This window comes from Hylaeus volcanicus, chromosome 1, assembly GCF_026283585.1.
Source record: "Hylaeus volcanicus isolate JK05 chromosome 1, UHH_iyHylVolc1.0_haploid, whole genome shotgun sequence".
NCBI classification, from domain to species: domain Eukaryota; kingdom Metazoa; phylum Arthropoda; class Insecta; order Hymenoptera; family Colletidae; genus Hylaeus; species Hylaeus volcanicus.
The window spans coordinates 2964246-2979175 of NC_071976.1; the positions used below are offsets into that span (position 1 = coordinate 2964246).

At 42.0% G+C, this 14930-nt stretch overlaps 2 protein-coding genes across 2 annotated transcripts; both read left to right on the forward strand.

The window, feature by feature from the left end:
- The first annotated feature begins 798 nt into the window (after window positions 1-798).
- On the forward strand, window positions 799-6850 carry LOC128873163 (alpha-tocopherol transfer protein-like). Its single transcript, XM_054116526.1, has 5 exons — window positions 799-970; window positions 3529-3667; window positions 4231-4390; window positions 4974-5443; window positions 6231-6850. The coding sequence occupies exons 2-5, from the start codon at window positions 3529-3531 to the stop codon at window positions 6380-6382; spliced, it is 921 nt and encodes a 306-aa protein (XP_053972501.1). The 5' UTR covers window positions 799-970; the 3' UTR covers window positions 6383-6850.
- Window positions 6851-7091: 241 nt separating this feature from the next.
- Window positions 7092-14751, forward strand: LOC128873158 (endoglucanase E-4-like). Its single transcript, XM_054116513.1, has 7 exons — window positions 7092-8012; window positions 9632-9940; window positions 11852-12089; window positions 12258-12536; window positions 12632-12972; window positions 13040-13289; window positions 13475-14751. Exons 2-7 carry the CDS (start codon window positions 9908-9910, stop codon window positions 13759-13761), a joined length of 1428 nt encoding a protein of 475 aa, XP_053972488.1. The 5' UTR covers window positions 7092-8012; window positions 9632-9907; the 3' UTR covers window positions 13762-14751.
- The last annotated feature ends 179 nt before the right edge of the window (window positions 14752-14930 follow it).

The following is a 14930-nucleotide window of genomic DNA, read 5'->3' on the forward strand; positions in this document are numbered from 1 at the left end:
CACGCGTTCGTATTCCAATTTCTACAAAGATTTCATAGTCTTCGGTGAGACTCGTAGTTTACACTGCACATTTTCGCGTCGTTTTACGCTAATATTTCACAAGCGATGTCACAGCATCTTCCCTGGTGTCGCAATTTTCTTGCTCATTACCTTTCAAGCCAATCATGTCACGCTAATACTAGCAATTACATTATATTAAAAATCTGGCCATCGATCTTTTTCACAGCCTTCTAAATGTTACGATAAACGACTCACGTGGACAGAAATTAATTCGGGTCATTTGCGCGCGTTGTTTACCAGCCATGCCATTTATCGAGACTGTTTTTCGCGTAAATGAACTGTCACTGGGAACAGGAGAACTGGAATTTAATTGGTAATGATACTAATAGTAACGATTTAGGTACATTAGCAGTGTTATTTTTATAGTAGGTTCATCTTCGATACTTCATAGTACTTCGTCAAATGTACTTTATCTTTTTTTTTTGTCGACCTCTAGAATTTTAATTATAACAGTTCGAAGATTGCGTCCACGTGGCCCGCGACACTGTAGCAAAATGGAGTTCCTCGTGCTTGGATCGAATGGTACAGATCAAGAGGTGTGAAACTCCAAAGAGTCCCCGACGACTCGTTATCGGTCTACGATAAGATTCCTGAAACAAAGCACGCGTTTGATGAAAAATCGCGTCCAGCGCGTTTGGCGTCCGTGTATCGATTGCGACCAGGTGTTCCTGGTTCCGTGTGACTCGCGGAGAGAAAATTGAGAGTGGGGCATCCCACGATATAAAGGAGAACCGGTCCAAGAGGTAATCGTTCCCACTCCTTCGACCGTTCTCCATCTCTTCGGTTCGCCACGCGAGTTTCTTGCATTTCTCTTTCCGTGACCGGTCGTACCTCGTCGTCGTCGATCGTTCTCTTCCCGATTCCTTGCCGTGCCGTCATCAGGACCAACGTTACCTCGCAGCTGATCAAGGTAAGACGTTCCCGGACGACATGTAACTTTCATTGACCCATAGAGAGGAGACTCGCGTTGGACCAGATCGAGAAGCGTCCTCGCGACCCCAAAAACCGAATGACCGATTTCTAAGTAACTGGCGAACCACGAAAGTTGCATCTAGTCGAATAGATTAAATCGGCAGATGGTTATTGTTTATAGCATTTTTTAGTTTCCTTAAAATACTTTTGATATTCTCTTTTAACAATGAAAAAATTAAACTACATCGTCTTTCACAAAATTGGCTTCCAAAATGGATAGCTCGGTATTTATTTCATCGCGCTTCGAAAACAGATTTTTCTATAGTTTGCGAAGAAAGTATAGTCGAAGTATAGTAGTCTTTGTGGAAAAATAGGAGTGAAAGTGTACACGGTAGCTTTTGGAACATTAGACGAATTTTATGCATACAAAGTGGAAAGTGATTGGAAAGTTTAGCACACGTTTTAAATCTTCTTCTATGTTATAGTAGACAACTAAGTTGTCTTTGAAAACACGTGCCTCGAGGCGTTACTCTGCCGTACAAATTGAGTTCCTTTTTATTTTAAGGAAAAGTACACGTAAGAATTAAATTTGAAAGACGATGTTCAAGTTTTCACCACGACTGACGGGTATATTTTCCTCTCGAGTATGACAGCGCACGTCGTTACCCTGTCACGTTCCTAAGGCACCTTTCCATAGCGTTGCCCAATTTTAGGTTTTACCCAAGGACGGTCTTTGGCAATACCCGCGTTTTTTTGCGGTGCACAGGCCTCGCGTTTCTTTCTCTTCATAAAAATCAAGCTCACTGCTCTGTGACAAGCCTTCTGCTATTATCGGAGCTCCTGGAACAAGGATAGATACAAGTCAAGTCATTCCATGATTGAACAATAGACGTTGCAGTAAATGATCCTCTGTGGGAAGCAACGCAGACATTGATAAGCCCTATCAGCGCGTTCGAACACTTGCCACTGATCTATACCCAAATTGCACGCATGAGTCATAAACTGACGTGGATTGTATGCATGTCTCTTTACGTTTGATAAGGGAAGGTCAGATAAGATCTTTGATATGGTGTCTTGGCATCAATCGCGGTATAGTACTCTGAAACTGAATTGCAATCGTCCCCGCCATTAATTTTTTAAATACACAACAAACGCTACAACTGATCCTTCGCGTTGAGCAACGACTATAAACACCACAAACGTACATCGTAAAAACGTTTCGTAAACGTTAACCTAGGGTATCCACTCGCGAAGAAAGTAATTGTTTGTTCGAACGATCGTTATTGACACAGAGTAGTCTGAACCTTAATTTTAATCTTGAAATACGTTTAGGAGAGTCGCGGAGACGCGACACGGGCGATCGCTGTATCCTGAAAGAAAAAGTGAAATACTGGTTCCTCTCGGCCAGCCGTGACGAGTTAGAGAAAGTTTAGCGTTGAGCAAGCTGCTTCTGGTCAGCATTAATTTCTCACATAAGACCGATGTATATCTCGACTATTTGCGCAACCCGTTACAGTGCGCATTACGCGTTACACGTGCACCACTGCAGCAGCTATGTATTATGCTCGTGATTTCGACCTCGTTTCACCCCTCCATTGTCTAAAGACAATTTGGTTTCGTTGCAAACTGACTATCGTATTAAATACATACAAGTGTAAAGTTTGTTATAATAGAATCCTAGTATAAATTAAATATTAATATATTTAAATTTTGTTATATTTATAAAAGTATCCCTTTCGATGCAGTACAAATTGTGGACTAGGACATCCACTTGTATAGAATTCAAAAATTTATGATTCTTCCATTTTTATTTACCAATTTAGTACTTTTGTAACTATTCTGTACTTAATAAAAATTCGACGTGATTCTTACCAACGAAAGTCCCCCGAAGCAATTGAATGTATGCTCCTTAGCGTACCTATGATTATCTTTATCAAACGTCTGTGACGCTGCAGGAAACAATGTATTTTCTAATTAATTGCGCAAGCTGTCCCCTCGAATGCAAGACTGCATAGCATAATCAACATACTCTAATGTCCCATCTTGTCATACTTGACATATTACCTGTCGCCGATTAGCTTCCTTACTGGCTATTATTAGAATGTGGAGAAAAAAAATGTTTGTTTCGCAATGGCATCACAATTGCACTCCAATAGAAACCGATACTGCAAGAGTCCTCTAGTTAGGGCCTGTTTTGCGTTGGCTCGTTTATCACGAGGCTGTTATGGCTTTCTAATTCTAGTGTTTGCCTATTGTCTTTTCTAACTCTTCCCGACCAAGTTTCTCAGCTTCAGCTCCCTATATAAAATCATTGGATCCGCGCGTGGTCCAGCATTGACATGATTCCCGGTGTTCTATCGCGACTTATCAACTTCTTAGCGATAGTTTTCAGCTCGTGGATCGATTTACCGTCGCCAAGAAAAGTTACAGTAAATCTCCATTGTCTGGCACAGTGTTTCTCAATCTTTTCGAAGTTTCAAAGCGTCCAATGGCTCCGTACGACCTGAACTGTTACGTCAAATTATGTAGACACATCTAACTGTGATCATGTTTCAGATGTTGCTGATACAACCGACAGGGGAGATGTCGGAGAAGATCCGCGTGGAATTGAACGAAAACGTGGCAACGCGCGACAAAGATCTCGAGATCATCAAGGAATGGCTCGCTAAGCAGCCCCACTTGCCTAATTCTTTTGGTGATTATGCCCCTAAGCACTATCTTTCGTGTTTTGTTACTCAACTAGTCTCGATATCTAAATATTTTAACATGGAAGAAAGGGACTCGTTACTTTTTAGCATTGCCTTAGGATTTACGTTTAATTTTTAGTGCAAGCATCACGCACAGGGATTAATTGCAAAAAGACTCGCAGTTTATCGTATCACACGAGTGACTATTTGATCGTCAAAACGAAGATTTGATCATTTCAACCGCATTATTACTAGTACAATTAGGTGTCATCCATAGTGACTTCTGTAAGCTAATGGATGAGTAAACAGTTCTTAAGTAGCAATTTTTTTTTTCTGCCAAGATATGTAAAAAACTTACATCGATTATGTCATCTCGCTTGCTGTAGCGTTTTAATATCAACTTTGTTTGATTATTCCTTGACTTTATTTCATATTTTAAAACAAATATTCAGTTTTTATTTTGATATTTTGATACTTTGATACAGATTTATTTATTAACAAATTATGGAAACAGAAGATGCTCTCGTTTAGAATACAATGACCTTTCTCGCTACGTTTTTCTCGTCTGCAGATGACCAGAGACTGATGACGTTCCTTCGTGGATGCAAGTTCTCCTTGGAAAAATGCAAAAGGAAGCTGGACATGTACTTCACGATGAGAGCAGCGGTACCGGAGTTCTTCACCGGTCGCGATGCCAACAGACCAGAAATAAGAGAGATCCTCAACCTAGTGTAAGAAGTTTTTCTTATCGTTTCACAAAACAAACCAGGTGTGTAATTTTTAGTGCACACCCTGTAGACTTCAGTTTGCCTCTCCCTTTCCCCAAATTAAAACAGGAAGACCCAAACTAGAGCGACACGCTGGAATATTTTAATCAAAGATAATCCGCGAAAGCGGCGCATCAAAGTTTCCCGTACTCCGAGAAGACGTCACCGTCGCGCCTTTAGAATCAAAAATTTCCTAATTCGTCGTTCGCGAGCAATTTCAGCGTCGCCAGTGACATGAACCGCGAGTCCACGCGAAACTTTCGAAAAGCAAATTTGCGTACCGTAACGAGAAAAGTTTTTCGCTCCGTTTTAATAAATCTTAGCCATTCAGCGATTGCCAGTAATATTGCGACGTGAATATACAGTCCATTTTCAGGGCTGTCACATATTTTAGACCTTCATAATGTCAAATATACTTGGTATACTTGTTTAGTTATTATTTAGTAGACTAGGGAAAGGTTATTGAAATGATAAATATAATCTATATATGATCTATAGTCCACAATATTCGATTCATCATTTATTGATAAAGTTTCTCTTACCTCAGTCAGATACCTCCCCTGCCTGGCCTAACGAAAGAGGGTCGACGAGTGATCGTGATGCGAGGTATCGAAAAGGACGTGCCCACTCCAAACGTCTCCGAGGCACTGAAGCTGGTCATGATGATAGGCGACATACGCTTGAACGAAGAACAGGTCGGGGTGGCTGGCGACGTGTACATTCTGGACGCCAGCTGTGCCACCCCCGCGCACTTCGCCAAATTCACCACCGGCATCGTGAAGAAATTCCTCGTGTGCGTCCAGGAGGCCTACCCTGTGAAGCTGAAGGAGGTGCACGTGGTGAACGTCAGCCCCCTCGTCGACACCATCGTCAAGTTTGTGAAACCGTTCCTCAAGGAAAAGATACGCAACAGGATCTTCATGCACAGCGACATTAAGACCCTCTACAAGTATATCCCCAGGGAGATACTGCCTGAGGAGTACGGCGGCGACGCTGGACCCATTCAAGCTATCCACGGTACGTTGGAAGTCTCCTTGTAGCTGACATTTTTAAAGAATGAGAGCTTTTCAATTAGCACAGGTCATATTTAACGATTACAGGATGTTTCACAGGTCTGTTTACAGGTTTCGAACAACCCTTTATAAAATAATGTTCTTTTAATCGATGCTTTAATTAAAACGTGCTTGCAAATGGTTTCTTCTAGAATGTCAAAGCGTCTACAGGATGTCTAGATGTAGCTTAAGAGGTTAACTTCACCCTAGTAGTTTAATCCACCCTGTACCTTAAAGAAGGGTTTGTCAGCAAGTAGTTGCACCAAAGAGAAATCACTTGCTTTCGAATCTTGATTCAGATTTCCCCCCTCGTTGGAATTTCCTTCTACATACTTTAAAGGGTCTTACGAAATGCGTGTAGATTGTACAAGATGGTTAGGAACGATCGTAAGAGAGAAGGTGAAGGTGTACGCCGCGCGGCAAAGCGAGGAAAAGGAGCTGGACAAACGCAGCTCCGCAAATTACACTCTTTGGAAGTCCGAGCGGTTCAAACTCGTGGTGAAAGGTGCGCCTGGCGGTAGAAAACTATGTACGCGCTTGAAGCAATCGCCTAGTCTTTGCGAGGAGAATTAACAGGAGAAAACTTTGCCGTTTCAGGCTTCTATACTTCGTGCGCTATTTTTCTCTTTATCCTTGTATCGAGTCTTATATTACCAACATATTTTCTCGTTATATATAAGAAGAATTTTCTCAGGAGAATTTTCATTATAGGTTGAAGGTTGCAAATATTGGATGTTTATTTTTGTTTTCAGACGTCTGGGTGAAGAAGCTGGAAGAGTATGGCCCATGGTTTAAGGAGCAGGAGTCTGTGAAGGCGAACGAGGACCTTCGACCAGGGAAGCCAAAGACTCACGACGACCTGTTCGGCATCGATGGGTCGTTCCGACAACTGACCATCGATTAAAATTAGCCTCGAGTAATTTTCTTTTCGGTGCTAATGCAAAGAAAATTTTCCATAAAAATATAAGAGAAGAATACGTGTACGAGGGATATGTATATAGATTAACGTGATTATGCAGGTTGACAAGCTTTAAGATAACATTAATAGTAATCCGTTCGCAGAGTATATTTTTTTATTTGTTTTTGATAAATAAAACACCGGTTTCATGGGGTCGTTGAGGATGCCAAATGCAGACGTCGTGAATTTATTTTGTACATAAACAGAAATATTACGCTGGTCAAAGTAGTCCAAGGAGACCTTAAGTGTATAGATTGTTCAGAAGAATAAATAAAATTTAAGTGATGAAAGAAATGTACAATGATACTATTATTAAATCGAAGTATAGTAACTTTGCAATCTCAGACGAGCATTAGAGTAATCGTTCCAAGTAAATATTTCTACATTTCTTTTACCATATATTTTAGAATGTTATTCAAGTAGAAAATGATGCCTCCGTGTTCTTTTTTTCTTTTAATGTACAATCATAATTTTCTGCTTGAAATAAATCATCGTATCCACCGCTCCAAAATAATAATTTATATATTCCTCTGTTTCAGTTTAAGACTAAACTTTCGCAACACGAAATATTAATCTACGAAGACATGAACTATACAGTGTTAAATTTTCCAGTGTTTAAATTTCTTTTGAATAATATATACAAAACTCAAAACATAAAAGAAATATTAAAAGCGATACAATTTTTAAAAATTCTAAATCGCGTTCTAAGTCCATTTTCAAGGCACTCGAAACTTTCAAGCAATATACCGAAGAATCAATTTGCTCGGCGTGCCACTTTTTCTTGCGCAATTACACGCTGACATTATACTCTCCACTGAAGACTACAATTAATTTGACCTGTTCGCGTGGAAGCCAAAAAGAAAGATCTGTTAGAAAAGAATGCAATGGCGAGTGAAAGTCACCGACCATGTCCCAAAGAACGTATCTAAATTGCGCGGCTTTCCGTTTACGTTTACCCGTTCCTCTGGTGCAATTAAAATGATCAGGCAATCGGGCGCAACGTGAAACGATTTTGCAGCCTATCTGTAGAAAACTGCATTCCAAAAATTCATGACATCTCGAATTAAATTTTACCACGAACGCGTATCGATTTCGCGCTCGATCGTCGCGCCTCGTCGACTTCCCTTTTTCATTAGGCGACCGTTTAAATTAAATTGCGAGACGAGTACTTTCGTTCCGTGAGGAGTCACCCCCCACTTTCATCCCCACTTATTCGTCCTTTGGTCGGCTCGAATCGTCGACAAGTTATTCGCCACTCAGTCAGTCAGTCAGTCAGTCAGTCAAGCACATAATCGATCACTCGTTGAATCAATTAAACCGTTCGTTTGATCCTCGACGACTCGAGGGGCGGCCAGCGGTGATTTATGGGGATTCCTCTCTGACAAACTCCCTGGCTGACAGTGCGATCAAGTTGCCAAACGTGCTCGTGTGGCCGCAGTGAGTTATCGTCGGTCGAGTGTTAAGGCGTGGATAATTTGTTTCGTGGGCGAAGTACAAAACGGTATCGTGATATGACTATAATTTAAAAAAATACTGAATGTATCGTAGGTATTCATCGCTGAGAAATAATAAAAAGGTACGTAACTTTAAGAAAACCATTCGTTATAGTTAGACATTATGTCTATTTTTTGTGTGTTTTCTATACTACTATATCCATCACAAATGCTTAAAATCTCCAGTCTAACTAATTAACTAAATCTCATATTTATGGAATAATATACAAAAATAAATTAAAATTAACAAAGCCCAACGCAAAGTGGCTGCGAGAAGGTGATCTACAGGAATTGATTAAGCTCCGATTAAATCGTATAAATAAAAGGAAGAATGATTCTACATAATTGACGAGCAACTTTGTCGTCCAGACGTTCCGTGGCATTTAATATTCTTAATTGCTTTCGCGTTAAATGAGTCAGTGGAAAATACTGTATTCTCCGGCTGCATTGAAAGTATCGACTCGACGATCCTCGAAGGATATTCCATGCATGCAATGAATACACATGATTCCGATGAATCACGCGATAATGAGAATCAAATTAATCGCCGATTGCGCTACCAAAAATATTTTAATTAATGTTCTTTTGCATCGGAAGACGAACAATGGGGTTTATTATTATTTTACGTTCGCACGATTCTGCACACTGTTACTCGTTGAAAGTGTTCGACGAAGCGTTGACCTCGCGCAGGGCTAACAATGAAAATTGACATTTCAGTAATGAGTTATAATCACGCTCATCCATTCCCTTCTGGTTGGCCGAGTCGAAGTCACTGGAGCATGTCCAGTAACAAGATTGCCACTTTCCTGACGGATGAATCGCGACGCGTAATTGTAGTGCAGGTTGTTCTAACGAGAGTCCGCAACCGATTATTATTTTCCATAGCATCGACGCACTTGTCAATTTCCCAAGGATTTTGCTTCCTGTTCGTTGCTCGTTTCCTGCGTCCAGGGCCCAATCAATCTGTATTAAAATACATTAGACTGACAAAAAACAAAAAGAGTTTTCTGAGAGAGCTTTCAGTATTTAAATACAATAATGATTCTATATATCAATATAATTCTTCCATTAAAAGCTCAATATTTAAGAAGCTTCCATTCAAAGCTTAATGTTTAAGAAGCTTTCATTCAAAGCTGAATATTGTCTACACTCCTGCAACGGTAATTTCGTAATACAACTCTCAAAAGAAAGAAATCATTGGTATTAGGTTCTTCTGAATTTCTAACGTCCTCGACCACCCGCCAATTTTTATCGATAGTATTTAAAGAGTACGCAGACGTCGACGGTGAACGTCCACTTTCCAAACTTCCTGTGCGCTCGACTTCCTGGATACCTCCGCAATCGTTTTACCGAGAAATCTCCCGTGGAATGCAAAAACACGCGCGTACGTTTCTGGTACGTTTACGGATCCGACGCCGAGATACTAATCTCGCGATTGTGCTAATTAAACTGTAAAGAAACATCGGTGATACAAGTTGCAACCTTCGACATAAGTCGTTAAGAGCTGCCATCGCGAGTTCTTAGAGTGCGAATTCGATGTTAATGTAGCTGCACGACGATGCTTTGAAAGGTTACCTATTTTATTAACAATATCAGAGAATCTTCCAATTGGTTCGAGTTTAAGAGGATCGACGTTCTCGCTTCGCGTCGTATGTCAAAAGATCCCTAGGGAGATGCTAACCCCTCCTCCCAAATGTTACAGGGAGGATCTGGAATCACGACAACTCGCAAAGTGAACGCAGAAGGGAGCAGGCGGCTGGGAATTGTTGAGTTACCGCTGCAGGCAACGGGAAACCAACGCTTCGCGATCAAAGAAGAAACTTCGCGAGACCAGGAAATATTCATGAGGAAGAGGTGCACGTGAACGATCGATATGCGTCTCGAGAAACGTTCCGCGTTGATTCTGACAAACACCGCGAAAAGGTGATTAACGATTATCGGTAAACCCACGTAAGCAGCTGTGGGAGGAAGAACGAGGATGGAGCTGAACTTGTTCCTCACCTGTGCCATGGTGAGTGCGTTATCAAGATATTAGCTGTATAATTATCTGCCTTTCTATTTAATTAGGAAAATTTATTTATTCGACTGAAATGCTTTCGATGCACATAACTGCTTACACGTAGCTGCCGATGCATTCTTACGTGCATCTATCTTATTAAGAAGAAAATTGTTACCAAGAAATGCGAGTCTCCACGTTTCAGAAATAAATTGCAATCGAGACTTGAGAAAATTTTAAGAGTACCTATCTCGTGCATATTAATTTTACGCAAACATCATGCACACTGTCATCGGATTCTGAAGGAACGTGTCCAGACTCCAGACAGATTGTCACCAGAAATATCTTTACGTCCCAAGTTCGCGGTATCGATTATTTATTTTTGCGCGTGCCACTCGATTTCGTCGAAACGATAACTAAACAGCGGCGACGCGATTCGAATTCGTGAACACACGTTGAACCTGATCACATCGTCGCGCGTTACGTCACGTACGTATTTTCGACACCGTGCGAACGCATGCGTGCTTATCAAGCGTTGAATAACTTATTCGTACTCACGCGTGGTGCAACGCACATGAATCACACCGCTTGAAAAATGCCACACCGAAACACCTCGTGTCTTTTATTCTTTCGAATTTATATCGAAGTTACGGCTAGCATCATTCGTGATCGTTTCACTTTCGAGATTTTCGATGGCATGTTTCATTCAATTAAGAATTATTCGAGAAGCGTACTTGGCGGTTTGCTTGTTTATTTATCAAACAAATTCCCGACTGGTTCGATCATGGCAAATCCCTGACATTGACGATCGTAGACCCCGCGTGGCCGGAAGTAGCCGCCGGGACATCGACTTCCGGTCCTCGTGTCTTATAGGCAGACGAGTATTACCATCACGCGAGTCTGCATTCTTATTGTCTGCTGGGATTGGCCTTCGAACGGTACCACTCTCGCGTAAATACTAATTAATTAACTATTTCAACCACCTTTATCCAAACTTAAGAATAGCCGATTGATATCGGGTCGATCAGTCCCTTTCAATTAAACTTTTGATTTATCGTGAAATTTTCTCTAATTTAAATCTCTGTATCGCTGCTAGGAGTTCAGGTACTCGCGATCGCAGCACGCACAGATTTAGTCGTCGCCGTGGTAAAAACGCAGGGACACGAGTTTACAATAAGGTCCGTGTTTGCAGAGCGTATTGGCGTTTGTCATACAGATATTACGTGGTCGTCGAACCTTGAGAATTTCCTGGAAAAGACGTGCACGCCTCGTTGGTGAAGAGGTTCCAAACACGACTCCAAACTCATTTCACGTAGCCCCTTAGTGTATCTGGCAAACGTCGAGTTTTATTTCCCCGTTCAGCTCGGAGACTCGTCCTCGCCTGGTTGGCGAAAGCTATTGAAAGTTTCGTATAATTCTACGCGAAGATGAGTAACGCGATATCTACTATAATAAAAGTTGGATGTACCCATGGGATCGAAACGAAGGAATGCCGTCGCATCGAGAGGTTTTCTATCGAGTTCCTAAGGTCATAACTAAAGTTTAGCTGTTGCGTGTTAGGCGGCCTTTACAAAAGTCCGTCACGTAGACTGCGTGTACGTGACTCGCGGATTCATCGAAGTCATACGGTTTCGTCATAACGCCGCTATGTCGACGACAAGACGATCTCGCGTCGTTTTCTATCAAATTCGACGAAGAGTGCTTTCCCTTTCCTGAAATGCAACCGCTCGACGACAAATGACCAAAACATCGTTAACGCACTTGCGAAACTAGCATTCGTCGAAAGGACAGCTTGCTAGTCAAAGCAGTTGACGATTACATTTAAAGGGGTAGACGAAACAAATCGTCTCTGTCACTGAGAGGAGAGTTAAATATATTTTCTACGTGATTAATACACCTTTACTGATTGGGATACTCGTGTTACAGGCCCTGATGGTAACATCGATTGCTCTGATCAACGTCACAGATGCGAGCCCGCCTTACTACGTGAAACCCATCGAGGACGAGCACGATTACGCTCCCGTCCTGGAGCTATCGCTATTATTTTACGAAGCTCAGCGATCAGGAAAACTGCCGAAGAACAATCGGATATCATGGAGGGGGGATTCAGCATTGAACGACCACGGTTTGAATGGCGAAGACCTCACTGGAGGCTATTATGATGGTAATCACAGAAGCGTATAAAATTCAGTTCTCCCGTTGACCGGGTAACTATAGTCGGCTCGAAATCAACTGACCGCCTGAGTGGATTTCACTTACTCCTTGTACTTTACAAATTGCTCTTTATTGTCAAGCGAGATTCATTTTTATTCGTTCTACCGTCGACTTTAAGCTGGCGATTTCGTGAAGTTTGGGTTCACAATGGCCTCGACGACAACCCTTTTGGCTTGGGGTGCTGTCAGCTGGCCAGAAGCATACTCAGCGGCAGGACAGCTCGACGAAGTCCGCGACGCCATCAAATGGGCCACGGACTACTTCATCAAGTGCCACGTGACCGAGTACGTCTTCTACGGACAAGTAGGCGATTTCACTCTGGATCATACGTTCTGGGGAAGACCTGAAGAACTGAACACTACCAGGCCAGCCTACAAGATCGACCCTGAGCACCCTGGTAATAATCACGCGTTTTCTACTTTCAACATCTTCCATCTTGACTTTCAGAGTTCTGCTTCTTCTTCAACAACGTTTTCTTCGTTGTTCTTCCAGGTTCCGACCTGGCAGGCGAAACAGCAGCAGCCCTCGCGGCTACCAGCATAGTCTTCCAAAACCACGATCCAGAGTACAGCGCCAAATGTTTGAAACACGCCAAGGAACTGTATAAATTCGCCAACAGATTCCGTGGACTTTATCACGAGGCGATCCGCGGTGCTGCTCAGTATTACGAGAGCACCGATTACGGCGACGAGTTAGCCTGGGCAGCCGTTTGGCTTTTCAAAGCAACCAACGACACGACGTATCTCGAGGACGCTGAGCATCATTACCAGCACTTCCATCTCGAACAGAGACCGAACGAATTCTTCTATAACAAGAAGGTCGCTGGGGTTCAGGTAAAGTTCGTTCGAGTAAGATTCAAGCAACAATAATTCAGATGAGAACTCTTTATTGATTCGGCAGGTCCTGTTGGCGGAACTGACAGGTCAGCAAGAGTATCGGAGAGCAGCGCGCGTCTTCTGCGACTTCTCGGTGCGCCAACAGAAGCGCACCCCAAAGGGTTTGCTCTATATCGACAAATTCGGTACACTGTGCCACGCAGCGAACGTGGCGTTCGTCTGTCTGGAAGCAGCTGATCTACCTGACGTTGGCGACCCCAAAGAATATCGTGAATTTGCTGAGCAACAAATTTATTACATGTTGGGCGGTAGTGGTGAGTTTGCAACGCGAAAAAATAATTTTCCCTATTTTTGTATGAAAAGTTCACTCGAGCCAAACGTTTGCAAAACAGAGCTCGAAAATTTCACTTCAGAAAATTCTCAAAGATCTATTTATTAAAAGACTCCTTCTTGAAACTCCCATCGTAAAACTCTAAAATGGCCATTTCTGTCCACTTAGGAAGGAGTTACGTGGTGGGATGGGGTCGAAATCCACCGAAGCAGCCTCATCACGCAGCGTCCTCCTGTCCCGACAGACCAGAAGCCTGTGGATGGCCAGAATTTGATAAAGACGCACCCAACCCTCAGGTCCTATACGGCGCCCTGGTCTCTGGGCCCGACGAGGCGGACGAGTTTCAGGATCATCGAGAAGATTACGTGTACACCGAGGTCACGTTGGACTATAACGCTGGTTTCACGAGCGCGCTGGCTGGTCTGTTGCAATTGCGAGTGAAGAGCACGACATAACTCTCTAGGATCGTTCATCTTGCAACAGTCTGGCCACGGACGCTTTGTTTTTCATCTTACGAGTTTTCGCGTGGGAAACGAAGGGAAAACGTTTCGCGAACTATGAAACGTCGATGAAAATGCGTGGAGGGGATTTCGAGATTGTGTTAAGTCGGGGTTATGAGTCTGCGAGATGAAATTCGTATTTTATCGACGCTATTCCACTGAGAAACTGTATTTCCAGTGAATCGATACGAATGGAATGCGTTTACTCCTGTTGCTTGTGCGTTGGTTGGTTCGAGGGAGGAAATTCTTGTGTCTGTCGTTGATAATGAAGTAGGGACTAGCGGAGACATTGTTAGAGATCAAGTGTGATTTTTGTGAGCATTTGAGAGATTTTAATTAGAGGAATGTGTGGGGCCATTTTGAACGCAATTGCAGGGTCGTTAAACTCGAGATGAACTACATTTCAAACTTGGGTTACCGTCAGGAATTTATTTAAATTCAACTCTTTTGATATGTATATAATTACAAATAATTACGAGTAGGTTCGACAAAGTGGCAGAATGGCGACTTTATATATTTATTCGCCTTGGAGGTAACTCGAGGCGAATGAAGAAGAAGAAGATTATTTAACAGGTTTTTTTAACGAACGAGAAGTATCCTATAAATGCTTCGCTGTACATACTTTTAAAGTGAGACATATTTTAAAAGAAAGAAAATATTTTTTATCCTACTCTTTTAGTTACGATGTTCGACAGAGAATAAGACGTTCCCATTTATGCTACGATTTATATTAAACTATCCTATCCTGTTCTCAGTGTTATCCGATGATCACGCGACGAGCTTATTACAATATACACAGAAATTATTTCGACTAGAATGCAACGCACAGAAAGGACTCCGAATAATTTACGTGCTTCCGTGTCTTTTATAGAACGATGTAATATTTTATAAGCGAGGACTCATTCACCAATATTTTTGCAAATAAACGAACAGATATTTTCCATATCCTTGTGCTATTAATTCGATTGTAAACTATATTTAAATTAAAGAGAAACACCTGCACGCCTTTCAGTAGGCCTCAACAGGTGTAACGAGTACAGAGATGGAAAGTAAGGTTGCACTCCTGCAGGCGTTTGAAAAATAGTTTTATATTGTATTTTAAGAACGTGAAATGGGAGTTCAAA